The sequence below is a fragment of the Chiloscyllium plagiosum genome, chromosome 25 (genome assembly GCF_004010195.1).
Source record: "Chiloscyllium plagiosum isolate BGI_BamShark_2017 chromosome 25, ASM401019v2, whole genome shotgun sequence".
NCBI lineage: Eukaryota > Metazoa > Chordata > Chondrichthyes > Orectolobiformes > Hemiscylliidae > Chiloscyllium > Chiloscyllium plagiosum.
In genome coordinates, this window is record NC_057734.1 from 50,602,661 (window position 1) to 50,617,512 (window position 14,852).

At 43.9% G+C, this 14,852-nt stretch overlaps 1 protein-coding gene across 4 annotated transcripts in view; it reads left to right on the forward strand.

Moving 5' to 3' along the window:
* si:ch211-225b11.4 (thyroid adenoma-associated protein homolog) overlaps positions 1–12,262 on the forward strand; it is a 240,776-nt gene extending 228,514 nt beyond the window's left edge. For all 4 annotated transcript variants that reach the window (XM_043716172.1, XM_043716174.1, XM_043716173.1 and 1 more), the window contains 3 exons: positions 3,623–3,886; positions 10,011–10,216; positions 11,866–12,262. In XM_043716172.1, the coding sequence (XP_043572107.1) occupies positions 3,623–3,886; positions 10,011–10,216; positions 11,866–12,128 (733 nt within the window). In that variant the 3' untranslated portion in view covers positions 12,129–12,262. The remainder of the gene's footprint in view (positions 1–3,622; positions 3,887–10,010; positions 10,217–11,865) is intronic.
* The last annotated feature ends 2,590 nt before the right edge of the window (positions 12,263–14,852 follow it).

The window sequence follows — 14,852 nt, forward strand, 5'->3', positions numbered from 1 at the left end:
ATCAATCTAGTGAACCTCCTCTGCATCCCCTTCAGTGTCAGTACATCCTTTCTCAAGTAAGGAGACCAAACTGCACACAGCACTCCAGGTGTGGCCTACCAGCACCCTGTACAGCTGCAACATTACCTCTCTGTTTTTAACCTCAACCTCTTTAGCAATTAAGGAGAAAATTCCATTTGCCTTCCTAATTATTTGTTGTAACTGCAGACCAACCTTCTATGATTCATGCACAAGGACACCCTGGTCCCTCTGCAAATCAGCATGCTCCAACTTCTTGCCATTCAAGTAATAATCTATTTTGCTGTTAATGTATGACTTCACATTTACTAACATTGTATTCCATCTGCCAGACCTTTTCCCACTCACTCAATGTATCTATGTTCTTCTGTAAACTTTGCTCTGCCACTCATCTTAGTGTCATTGGCAGGTTCTGACACTGTACACGTGGTCCTCAACTCCATATTGTAAATAATTGTGGTCCCAACACCGATCCCTGAGGCTCACCACTAGTCACTGAGTACCAGCCAAAATAGCACTCATTTATCCCACTTCTTGCTTCCTGTCAGTGAACTAATCCTCTATCCGCACTAATACTGTACCCCTAACACCATGCATCCTTATCTTAGGCAGCAGCGAAATGTGCGGCACCTTGTCAAAGGCTTTTTGGAAATCTAGGTACACTACATCCACTGAGCTCCTATTGCCCCTATTGCTTGAAATGTCTTCATAGAATTCCAAAAGATTTGCAAAGCATGACATGCCCTTCATGACTCCATGCTGCATCGTTACGATGGGACAATTTCTTTTGAGATGCCTTGCTTTTTCTCCCTTGGTAATAGATTCAAGCATCTTCCCCACTGCAGAGGTTAAGCTCACTGGTCTATAATTCCCCATGTTTTGTCTACTTCCCATTTTAAACAGTGGTGTCAGATTTGCTATTTTCCAATCTGCTGGGACTGCCCCAGAGTCCAGGGAATTTTGGAAAATTACGCTAGTCCACCTGCTATTTCTCCCGCCATCTCTTATAGTACCCTGGGATACATTCCATCAGGGCTAGGAGACTTGTCTATCCTTAGCTCCATTAGCTTACCCAATGCTAGCTCTTCCGTAATAATAATTGTTTCCAGGTCCTCACCTATCTTTGTCTTTTTGTCATTTACTGGCATGTTATTAGTATCCTCCACTGTGAAGACTGATACAAAGTACCTATTAAATGTCTCAGCCATTTCATCATACCCCATAAGAAACTACAGAAGGTTGTGTGCACAGCCCAGGCTATTATGTAAGCCAACCTTTCATCCATGGGCTCCATTTACACCTTTCGTTGCCAAGGAATGACTGTCAACATCATCAAAGACCCATCCCACCAGAGCAGCGAGCACTGGAGCAGCCTGAGCAGCATGTGGGCTATGACCCCAGGAACACCATGAGCAGTGAGCCCTGGTACAGCATGTATGCTGCAAGCCCCAGAGCAGCACTTGGGGAATCAACCCCAGAGCAGGTAGCACATCCCGGGTGGAGACCAGCACAGAGTAGGCAGTCTTGGCACTTACCATGGAGCAGCGGAGTAGTTTTTTTTAGATTACCTATAGTGCGGAAACAGGCCCTTCAGCCCAACCATTCCCCACTGACCCTCCGAAGAGTAACCCACCCAGACCCATTTCCCTCAGTCGAATGCACCTAGCACTATGGACAATTTAGCATGGCTAATTCACCTGACCTGCACATCTTTGGACTGTGGGAGAAAACCGGAGCACCCGGAGGAAACCCACGCAGACCCAGGGGGAATGTGCAAACTCTACAAAGACAGTCGCCTGAGGCTGGAATCGAACCTGGGACCCTGGTGCTGTGGGGCAGCCCGTGTTGATATGGAGTGGTCTAGGGCTTGAAGTCAAGCAAGGATGGCTGTTGAACTGAGGACTGGCACGAGCAGTCAGATCACGTGTGGGGGTCCTGCACTGAGTTGCTACACTGTTGGCCTCATTCCTGATGAAGGGCTTTTGCCCAAAACATTGATTCTCCTGCTCCTCAGATGCTGCCTGACCTGCTGTGCTTTTCCATCACTACACTCTCGACTCTAATCTCCAGCATCTGCCGTCCTCACTTTCGCCCTGTTACACTGTAATATCTATTAGAAATTTCCTACCTTCTGAATGTCAACCCTTTAATGTTGTCCTATTTTTAATTTATTGTTCAACTCTCTAAATCATGCAACTACTTTTGTTGCTCAGCTGTATCCAAGAATTGTACCTAAGTACTTATACCTAAGATGTCACCATAAGAAGCCGATATTGGAAATGCTTTTCACTGTCCTCCTACAATGGAGTACACGTGACAATAAAATGATATTGGATGTTGTTTTGTAATGATCTCCTACAGCCTCTTCCATCAGGCAGATAATACAGAAGCTTGAACACATGCACCAGCAGGTTGAAGAATAGCATCTCCCCTGCCATTATTAGACTGATGAATGGACTCTCTAACTTCAAATAATGTTGATCTTGTTAATGTTGCTGTTCACATCCTGTGCAGTGTAACCTGTATGCCTCACTCTGTCCATGTTTTATTCACCCTATGATCTGTATCTCCTTGCTTACTATGATCTGCCTGTACTGTTCACAAACAAAGCTTTTCACTGTACTTGGGTACACCTGACAATAAATCAACTCAAATCAAATCAACAGCTCACTCCTTACCCACTACAGGTGCCAATAGTCCCATGAATTCAAACCCATTTCTCCCACACCAATCTTTTGAGTTACATGTTTACCGCTTTAATCTTGTTGAGTCTGTGCCAATTAGCTTGTGACTGAGGTTGTAATCAAAGATTTTTTTTGGTTCTCCTTTTTACTTTAGCCTTTAAGTGCTCATACTCCCTCAATAGAAACTCTTTCCTCTTTCTACCTATATTGTTGATACCTACGTAACCCACAACAACTGCATCTTTCTTCTCTCACTCCAAGTTCCTCTGCAGCCCAGATGAGAATTTCCTGAACCTGGGCACCAGACAGGCAACACAGCTTTCAGGACTCTCAATCCTGGCTGCAGAGGACAGTGTCACATCCCCTGACTTTACTATCCCTGATTACAACTAAATTTCTCTTCTCTCATTTGCTTGAATGGCTCCCTGTGCTATGGTGCTATGCTCTGTTTTCTCATCCTACCTACAGCCCCCACTGTCATCCACACAGGAAGCAAGTAACTCAAAACTGTTACACAAGTTCAAGGGCTGAGACTCATTCAGTGCTACCTGCCAAATCCCTACCTACCTGTCACACCCTCCTGTCCCTGACTACTGACTTCATGCAATACAAATGCGTTCAGTGCTTGATTTGAGAGAATGCCATTCTGTTTAGTGCTGGATCTGATGGAATGAGAGGGTCTTTGTTGCTGTACCTGATGGAATGAGATTATGTTCATTGCTGGATTTGAGGGATTCCGAGTGCATTTAGTGCTCAATCTGGGGAAATGTACTTGTATTCAGTGCTGGATGTGTGGAAATGAGAGTGTGCTCAATGCTGAGCCTGAGGGATTTTGAGTGTGATGATTGCTAAATTTGAGGGATTACGATCGCATTCAATACTGCCTTCACCTGACTGCCTGTTATTTTTCTGAATTTTAGGATAATAAATGGAGGAATCTGTTTGTTGCAAGATGAGGATCCGAGGGTGAGGACAGAAGCTGCCAAGTTTGCTACTCAGGTGCACCTGTTATCTGACAGCAGCGGTGAGCAGTTAACTCACTTTCAGCCCAACAGGGCTCTGCTCTGTCTGCTTGAGTTCCTGTTGCAGAATTGTTGGGACTGCAAGCAAATATTTGAAGTTTTGATGCAGTACGTCCCAGCTGTAGATGTGGCTGCAATCCTGGTTGAACTAAGGAGTGACAAGTAAGTTTGGGTTTGATTCCTAGATGAGTATAATAGTTAAGGCAAATTACCTTCAAACCTGGATGAGTACATGGAACTATGATGTCATTACAAAAACTTGATTGAGTAAAGGGCAGGACGGGCACCTTAACATTCCAGGGTTTAGATGCTTCAGGCATGATAGAGAGGGGCATAAAAAGGGTGGGCAAGTTGGGCATACTGATTAAGGAGAATGTCAGAGCTTCACTAAGAGAGGGGATCTTGGAGGGCTCATTCAGAGAGGCCGTACGGCTAGAACTCGGGAAGAAAAAAGGTGAAATCACTTTGATCAGATTATACTTTGGGCCTCCTAGTTTGTGAATAACCAGGGAGAATTAGAGGAGCAAATATATAAACAGATTGTGGAAAGATGTTAAAACAACAGGGGTTGTGATAGTGGGTGATTTAATGTTCCCTACTATTCACTGGGACTTCCTCAGTGTCAGAGGCTTAACTGGGGCGAAATTTGTTAGATGCATCCAGGATAGATTCTGGAAACAATATGTAGATAGTGCAATGAGGGGTGGGTCTGTACTAGACCTTGTACTGGGTAATTGAAGTTTCAGTGGAGGAGCATTTTGGGATCAATGATCATAATTCCATAAGTTTGAAGATTGTTATGGGAATGGATGACCAAAATAGAAATTGCTGGAAAGGCTCAGCAGGTTTGTCAGTATCTATGGAGAGAAGTAAGAGTTAATGTTTCAAATTGAGTGAGACCTGCTCAAAACTTGACTCGAAATGTGAACTCTTAGATGCTGCCAGAACTGCTGAGCTTTTCCAGCAGTTTCTGTTTTTGTTTCTATTTACAACACCTGCAGTTCTTTCGCTTTTTATTAATGGAAAAGGATAGACTGTTCTTTGGATAAAAGTGCTGTATTGGGGGAAGGCTAATTATGATAATTTTAGGCAGGAACTGTGACATGTGGGGTCTTTTTTAGATTAGATTTCCTACAGTATGGAAACAGGCCCTTTGGCCCAACAAGTCCACACCGACCCTCCGAAGAGCAACCCACCCAGACCCATTCCCCTGTCTGATCCACCTAACACTAAGGGCAATTTAGCATGGCCAATTCATCTAACCCGCACATCTTTAGACTGTGGGAGGAAACCGGAGCACCCGGAGGAAACCCACGCAGACACGGGGGAAATGTACAAACTCCACACAGACAGTTGCCTGAGGTGGGAATTGAACCCAGGTCCCTGGTGCTGTGAGGCAGCAGTGCTTGCCACCGTGCCGCCCCAAAAGCTTTTAAAAGCCAGTTGACCACAGTTCAGGACCAGCATGTTCCTTTGAAGATGAAAGATCAGAATGGCAAGACTCAGGAACTTTGGATGATGAGAAATCTTGTAAGGTTAGCTAAAACAAAAAAGGAAGCATATGTACAGTTTGGGAAATAGAAATCGGAAGAGGCCCGTAGGGAGTGTACAGGAAGCAGAAGAGAACTTTAAAAAATACTTAGGAGGGTTGGAAGGGGTCATCAAAGTGAGATTAAGGACTATCCCAAAGCATTTTAGAAGCAAGTGGGTAACTGGGCCCTATCAAGGACAGAAGAACAAATTTATACATGGAGTTAGAGAAAGTGGGGGAGATCATTAATGATATTTTTCTTCAGTATTTGCCAAGGAGAAAGACATGTCTGATGGTAAGTTTAGAGAGGGGTTTGTCGATACTTAAGTCATTTCAATATTAAAAAGGGAGCCACAATGTATAGTTGCCGGTGTTGGACTAAGGTGGACAAGGTCAGAAGTCACGCGACACCAGGTTATAGTCCTCATTTATTTGAAATCTCAAGCTTTTCGGGTGCTGCAGGTGAAATGCTGAAAAAGGGGCAGTGCTCCAAAAGCTTGTGATTTAAATAAACCTGTTGGACTATAACCTGGTGTCATGACTCCTGACAATATTAAGAAGGAAGCAATGTTAGGTGTCTTGAAAAACTTTAAGGTAGATAAATCCCCAGAGCCTGAGGGAATCTATTCCAGGATACTGAAGAAGGCAAGGGATGAGATTACTGAGACTTGACAGAGATCTTTGTATCCTCTTTAGCCACAGGTGAGGACCCAGAAGACTGGAAAATAGCCAATGTTCTTCCTCTGTTAAAGTAGGGTAATGGGAATAATCCAGGAAATAATAGACTATTGAATCTCATATCAGTTGTAGGAAAATTATTGGAGAAGATTCTTAAGGACAGGATTTACTTGCATTTGGAGAAAAATGGACTTAGTAGGGATAGGCAGTATGACCTTATGCGAGAGAGGTCTTGTTTCTCAAATCTGGTTCAAGTTTTTGAGGAAGTGACGAAGATGATTGTCGTAAATATTGTTGACATGGATTATTGTAAAGTCTTTGATCCTTCATGATACGCTGGTCCAAAAGATCAAATTGCATGGAATTGGTTTTTGCATAGAAGACAGAAGGTAGTTGTGGAGGGGTGTTTTTCTGACTGGAAGTCTATGATCAGTGGTGTTTCACAAAGATCAGTGCTAGGACCCCTGCTGTTTGTAAAACATGCAAATGATTTGGATGAAAACATCGGTGGTCTGATTCGTAAATTTGCACATGACATGAAAACTGGTGGAATTGTGGATAGTGAGGAAAGATATCAAAGATGCAGCAGGATATAGATCAGCTGGAAAGCTGGGTAGAGAAATGGCAAGTGGACGTGATGCATCTTGGGATATTAAATGGAATAGGAAAGTATACTGTAAATAGCCAGACCCTTAGCAGCTTTGATATACCAGGGATCTTGGGTTTCAAGTCCATAGCTCCCGGAAAATGGCAACACAGGTGAATAAGGTGGCAAAGAAGGTGTCCAGCATGATTAGATTAGATTCCCTACAGTGCGGAAACAGGCCCTTCAGCCCAACAAGTCCACGCCGACCCTCCGAAGAGTATCCCACCCAGACCCTTTCCTCTACATTTACTCCTGACTGATCCACCTAACACTACGGGCAATTTAGAATGGCCAATTCACCAACCTGCACATTTTTGGACTGTGGGAGGAAACCGGAGCAGCTGGAGGATACCCATGCAGACACAGGGAGAATGTGTAAACTCCACGCAGACAGGTTGGAATCGAACCCGGGTCCCTGGTGCTGCGAGGCAGCAGTGCTAACCACTGAGCCACTGTGCCACCCCTGTCTCTCAATTGTCTCTGTCATTCAGTGAGATCATGGCTGATCTGATCATCCTCAACCCCACTTTCCCCATAACCTTTGATTCAACCCCACTTTCCCCATAACCTTTGATTCAATCCCACTTTCCCCATAACCTTTGATTCAATCCCACTTTCCCCATAACCTTTGATTCAACTCCACTTTCCCCATAACCTTTGATTCAACCCCACTTTCCCCATAATCTTTGATTCAACCCCACTTTCCCCATAACCTATGATTTAACCCCACTTTCCCCATAACCTTTGATTCAACCCCACTTTCCCCATAACCTTTGATTCACTTACCAATGAAAGAAAAAAACCTGTCTGTCTCAGCCTTGGACATACTTGTCAACATAGCTTCTATAGCTCTCTGTGGTAAAGGATTCCATAGATTCACTACCCTCTGAAAGAAGAACTATCCCAGGTAAAAGACTTTGTCTATCTACCCTATTCATGCCCCTCATGATTTTATAAACCTCTGTAAGGTTTGACCCATCTGATCAAGGTCCCATTGTACTGTGAGTTAACCTTCTTCGCTGTCCACAGCACCACTGATTTTGTGTCATCTGCCAACTTACTAGATGTAGATCCTACGTTGACATCCAAATTATTTAAATAAGTGACAAAAAGTAGTGGACCCAGCGCTGATCCTTGCGGCACACTGCTGGTCACAGGCCTCCTGTCCAAAAGACAACCCTTCACCATCACCCTGTATCTCCTACATTTGAGCCAATTTTGTATCCAAATGGCTAGTTCTTCCTGTATTCCTCTGATCTAACCTTGTTAACCCGGCTACCATGCAGAACCTTGTGGAATGCTAACTGAAGACCATATAGACAAAGCCATGTTGACTGTCCCTAATAAATCCTTTCCAAATACGTGGACATCCTGCCCCTTAGAGTCCCCTCCAAAACTTGTCCACCACTGATGTCAGGCTCACCGGTCTATAGTTCCCTGGCTTTTCCTTACTATAGTGGCACCAGGTTAGTCAACTTCCAGTCTTCTGGCCCCCACCCGTGACTATCAATGATATAAATACCTCAGAGGTAAGGGGCCAAGCAGTCACTTCCCTAGCTTATCACAGAGTTCTAAGGTATGCCTGATATAGTCCCGGGGATAAAACACATCCAGCAGCTCCTTTCTGTAACATGGAGACTGTTCAAGATATTGCTATTGATTTCCCCAAGTTTCTAGCTTCCATCTCTTATACAGATCACTTCTCTCCCAGAAGAGATTCCAATGATGCAAAAGTGTGTATCATTCGCCATTGCATCAGCCCCTTAGCCACGCATCATCTGCGCTATCCTCCTATTCCTACTCTCACTAGCACATGGCACTGGGAGTAATCCAGATATTTCAACCCTCAAAAACCTACTTTTGAACCTCCTGCCTGATTTCCTATATTCTCTCCTCAGAACTTAGATTACTCACAGTGTGGAAACAGGCCCTTCGGCCCAACAAGTCCACACCGACCCGCCGAAGCGTATACCACCCAGACCCATACTCCTACACTTACCCTTTCACCTAACACTACGGACAATTTAGCATGGTCAATTCACCTAACCTGCATAATTTTTGGATTGTGGGAGGAAACCGGAGCACCTGGAGGAAACCCACGCAGACACAGGGAGAATGTGCAAACTCCACACAGAGAGTCGCCTGAGGCGGGAATTGAACCCGGGTCTCTGGCGCTGTGAGGCAGCAGTGCTAACTTTGCCCGTTCTTTTTCCCATCTCATTCGTTCCAATATGTGCAACAACCTCCTTGTTGCCTGCCACTGAAAAGACCAACGGTCCCCCTGATAGAGAGTTCTCTATCAAAGTTGATCACTTGGAACTGATGTACCCCTCATTGCTGTAGACCCAGTCTCAGTACCAGAAATCTGGCTGTCAATGTTACATTCCCCTGGGAGTCCGTCACCCACTACAATTTCCAAAGCAGCGTGTCTGTTTGAGATGGCCATAACCACAGGAAGTTCCTGCACTACCTACCTACTTATCTATCCTACCTTTCCTGGTGGTAATCCATGTACCCACTGTATCTGCAGTTTTTCTACCTTCCTGAAACATCCATCACACCCCCAGGTTCTGTAAATTCCTCATTGCCTCTAACTGCCGCTCCAATTCACAAGCAAACGTACTTCCTGCAATCATAATCATCAGTAACATTGAAATTCTCCCTAATCTCCCACGTCTGACAGGAAGACAGTAGTAGTTTATTCGTTTATGTGTTCTTTGCCAGGCAATTAATCTTCTATCCATGCTGATTTATTGCCTGCTACACCAAGCATTTTTACTTAATGCAATAACACCTGACATGGCATTTAATCAAATATCTCCTAGAAATTAAAGTACAATCTGTTGACATACTCCCCTTTGTCCATTGCATACGTTACTCCTTCAAGTAATTCTAGAGATTAATTCTTTTTGACAAAACCATGCTGGCTCTTCCTGAATAACTTGATTTTTTTTTTCTCTCTAAGTTCTCAGCTATAATCCCTTAAAAGGTTGAGTCCAACACTTGCACCACAACAGACATCAAGTTAACTGGCCTATATTTTCCTTTTTTCTACCTCTCTCTTTTTTTTGAATAGAGGAGTTATATTTGCTAAATTGTACAGTGATGGACTCTTTCCTGAACCAAGGCAATTCTGCAAAATTAGCACCAATGCATCAACTCACCTGTTAGCAACATCTTTTAAAGACCCTAGTATGATGTCTGTCTGAACCCTGAGACTTGTTGTCCTGCAAACAGCTCCTGTGATTTCCAACAGAGATATATTGGCTCTGTGCCCATCCATCTGCAGTAACCTCTGTATCATCAGTAAAAAAGGGAAAGGGAAGCAGAAAGTGATTATCCATTCTTCAGTCAGAAATACTGCAAGGTTTAGAGCTGGTTAGGATCCAGGAGTTAGGTCACTGGTACTGATGATTGTCATTGCATTTCAGAGCAACAAATCTATACGAGGAGGATGAACCAAATGTCTTTGCCGAACCAACTGTGTTTGCTACAATCCTGCTGCCTTTTCTTCTCCGAATAGTAGAAAAGTGGGAGAGTTCTGCAGCCGGTCATGGATGGCTTGAGGCCTGGGCCATAGAAAACCACTCAGACCTTGTGAGGAATATGAAACAGCTTAACCAGAGATGGACGCAAGGTCAGAGTGATTCGAGGTTATTACTGTTAACCCAAGCCAAATCATCACACCCCACTAATCTCTATTTTAAGTGTCGACTTTGCCCTTCCACACTCTGTGACAATGCATCACACACTGGCCTTTCATACTCTGGGACAGTAAGTTACACATTGACCTTTCACATTCTGGGACTGTACATCATACATTGTTCTTTCACTCTCTGGGACAGTGTCCTACATGGTGTCGTAGAAGCAGACCCTTCAGTCCAACTCGTCCATACCAACCAGACATCCTTAATTAATCTAGTCATTTGCCAGCATTTGGCCCATATCCCTTTAAAACCTTCCTATTCCTGTACCTTCCCACCTGGATGCCATTTAAATATAATTGTACCAACCTCCACTACTTCCCTTTGGCGGTACATTCTATGCATGCACCACCCTCTGCGTGAAAAAGTTGTCCCTTAGGTCCCTTTTAAATCTTTGCTCTCTCACCTTAAATCTATGCCTCTAGTTTTGGACTGCGCTACCTTGGGAAAAAGACTTTGTCTATTTATCCTATCCATGCCCCTCATGATTTTTAAAAACTGTATAAGGTCACCCCTCAGCCTCCGACGCTCCAGGGAAAACAGCCCCAGCCTATTCAGCCTCTCCCTGTAGCTCAAACCCTCCAACTCTGGCAACATCCTTGTAAATCTTTTCTTTCAAGTGTAACAACATCTTTCTTGAAGCAGGTAGACCAGATTTGAATTTAATATTCCAAAAGTGGCCTAACCAATGTCTTGTACAGCCACAACATGATATCCCAACACCTATGCTCAATGCACTGACCAATAAAGGCAAGCGTAGCAAACACCTTCTTCCTCTCCTGTCTACCTATGACTGCTTAAGGAACTGTGAACTTGTACCTAAGGTCTCTTTGTTCAGCAACCTTCCCCAGGATCCTATCATAAAGTGTATACATTCTACCCTGATTTGCCTGACCAAAATGCAATACCTCATGTTTATCTAACTTAAATTCCATCTGCCTCTCCTCACCCATTGGCCCATCTAATTAAGGTCCCATTGTACTCTGAAATAACTTCCTTCACTTCCGTTAAACTACCAATTTTGGTGTCAGCTGCAAGCTTGCTTAACCATATCTCCTACATTCACATCCAAATCATTTACATAAACAACAAAAATCAGTGGACCCAGCACACCACTGTCAGAGGCCTCCAGTCCAAAAAGTAACTCTCTACCACTAGCCTGGTTCTCCTACCTTCAAGCCTGGTGCTCCTACCTATCCAGATGACGTGCTGTCCCTGGATTCTTGCTGATCTAATCTTGCTAACTAGTCTACTACTCAGAACCTTATCGAATGCCTTACTCAAGTCCATATAGACAATGTACGCAGCTCTGCCTTCACCACCCTTTCACACCTTAAGACAGTACAACACACATTGCTCTTTCACACTCTGGGACAGTGCATTACTCCGTGTTCTTTCACACTCTGGAATGGTACATTGTGCTCCACCTTTTGACAGTTCTTTCGGTCTGTAGGATCGTGTGTACACCTTGTCCTTTCCTTTCTCACCCTCTCTGTTCACACTCGAGGATAGTAGGTTAGAGATGTTGCTGTTATGTTGTTTGCAGTAGTCCTGGCCAATAATAATCTCCTTTCTGTTGCAGGGATCTTTCTAGTCGAATGCTTAAATGTTCTGGCTGCTGCCAACTTTTACCCTGCACTTGTGGGACTTCTTGTGAGACTGAATGTTCTCTTCCATCATCTTCAAACGCTTGAATCTCTCAATGTGGACACATCTGACATTGGTGGCCCTTCATACAGACTGCAGGCTGACCTGGAGCAACTGCACGGACTAATCACCCAGGCTGGATTAATCCCAGTCAGTATGGGATTAGATACATGGAAGAAATCAATCACTGGGAGGTGACAATATATCAAATTATAGATTTTCAACAGCACCTCTGAACAGTGACCTTATCTCCCACCACCACCCCCTGCAACTGCCTTACACATAATCGCAGTGGAGTCATTGCCTCACTCAAAAGCACAAGAAATAGGAACAGTAGACAATTATGGACTGCAATGCTGTTATGAACACAACTGATCTTACAGTTTCACCTCCACTTTCCTGCCTGTTCCCCATATCAATTCCCCGAAGGACCAAAAGTCTCTACATTCCAGCCACAGATATGTTCAGCAGTAGAGTTTCCACAATCTTCTGGAGCAGAGTATTTCAAAAATTCACAACCCTTTGAAGTAATTTCTCCTCATCTCTGTCCTAATTGCTACACCCTTTTATTATGACTGTGACTCCAGACTTCTAGATTCCTCAGCCAGAAGAACTCACTGATGGTGTCAACCCTTTCAAGCTTATGAATCACAATGAGATACACCAGTCGCACAGACTGAGTGGAGTCATCATGAAGTATGGTTTTCCTCAACTCACACTCCGGTTTTCACATTTCAACTTTTTAAAATTAAGCACGTTGTAAAATCATTCCAGGTGAAATCAAAGATGGAATTTATTAACAAAATATTCAAATCGCAGTGGAATTTCTTTGCTACTTCATAAACACATGCAAACACTCACGACATTAAGGAAGATAGGACATTAGCACTGAAAAAATAAACGACTGACCATACCTCCAAGGACATTCCTCAGAGTATTTCCAACACCCAACTATCTTTAACTGCTTCAGCAATGACCTTCCCTCCATCATAAAGTCAGAACTTGGAATGTTCTCTGATGATTGCACAATTTTCAGCACCATTTTTGACTCTTTAGATACTGAAGCAGTTCATACCTATATGCAGCAGGATCTGCACAGTTTCTAAATTTTAGCTGATAGGTAGCAAATAACATTCACACCACACAATTGCAGGCAATGCCCATCTCCAACAAAAGATAATCTAATCCTTGCCCCTTAGTATTACCATCACTGAACCTCACACTATCAACATCTTGGAATGATTCCAATTAAACCTGTTGGACTATAACCTGGTGTTGTGTGATTTTTAACTTTGAATATCTTGGAAGTTATCATTGACAGCTTGTGCCTAGGACACAACCCTGAGGAACTTGTGCAGAGATGTCCTGGAGCAGGGATTATACATCTTCATATATACTTTGTATGACTCCAGTCAATGGAGAGTTTCCCTTTGGCTTCATTCTTACCTTGGTGTCCCACATCTTTGCTATTGAAGTTAACAATCATAGGGTAACATTTCCCATCAACAATAGCAACAATTTAACCAGTTTGGTTAGAAGTGAGAAGGTGAAGGGAATATTTAATAGAGATCTTTGAAATTGTGAAGACAATTGATTTGTAAAAAATTAAAGGCATAACATAGAATGATAGAATCCCCACCGTGTGGAAGCAGGCCTTTCGGCCCATCGAGTCCGCACTGACTCTCCGACGAGCATCCTACCTAGACTCACCCCATACCCTGTCCACCTGCATTTCCTGAGGCTAATCCACCTAACCTACACATCTTTGGATACTATGGGCAATTTAGCATGGTGAGTCCATCTAACCTGAAACCATCTTTGGATTGTGGGGAAAGATTTTGGTCTCTCATATCAAGGAAAATCATACTGGCGTTGCAGGCACTGCAGAATTCGCTAAACTGATCCCAGGTATGCAGGAGCTGTTGTTCAAGGAGAATGGATTTTAAATTCAATTAATAAAACAATCTGAAGTTGAATAATAGTCTCAGTAATGGTGGTTGTGATAGCATCGCTTGTTGAAAATGAAGGGCCATCTGTTTCACTAATACCATTGAGGGAAAGAAATCTGCCATCCTTATCTGGTCCAGCCTACATGTGATGCTTTGCAGTTGATTCTTAATTGCCCTGTGAACGTGCCAAGATTGCCACACAGCTCGAGAGCAATTAAAGATGGTCAGCAAATGGTAGCCTCAGCAATGCCCATGTTACATATAAAATTAATGGATAGTTTTTTGATTTCATTTTTTGTAGGATGTGGTTATAGCTGCTTGGCCAGCATGTAATGCTCATCCCGAGTTGCCCTTGAGACGATGGTGGTGAGCTGCTGTCTTGAGCCGCTGCAGTCCACATGCTGTGAAATGACCCATAATGCTATTAGGGAGGGAATGCCACGATCGTGACCCAGGCCTTGAGTGTCATTGGAGCTGCACTCATCCAGGCAGTTAGAGAGTATTTTATCACACTCTTTACTTATAATTTTTTTAAATGCTGGAACAGGCTTTGGGCAGTAGACTCCCCAGCCTTTGACCTGCTCTTGTAGCCACAATATTTATATGGCTGGCCCCATTCAGTTACCGGTCAATGGTGACTTACAATGTAGTTGACGATGCTCTCCACCGCCTCTCCTCCACTTCCCACTCCTCCGCCTTTGAACCCCGCCCCTCCAATCGTCACCAGGACAGAACCCCATTGGTCCTCACCTACCACCCCACCAACCTCCAGATACATCGTATCATCCTTCGACATTTCCGTCACCTCCAAACAGACCCCACCACCAAGGATATATTTCCCTCCCCTCCCCTATCAGCGTTCCAGAAAGACCACTCCCTCCGTGACTTCCTCATCAGGTCCACACCCCCCACCAACCCGACCTCCACTCCCGGCACCTTCCCCTGCAAACGCAAGAAATGCAAAACTTGCGCC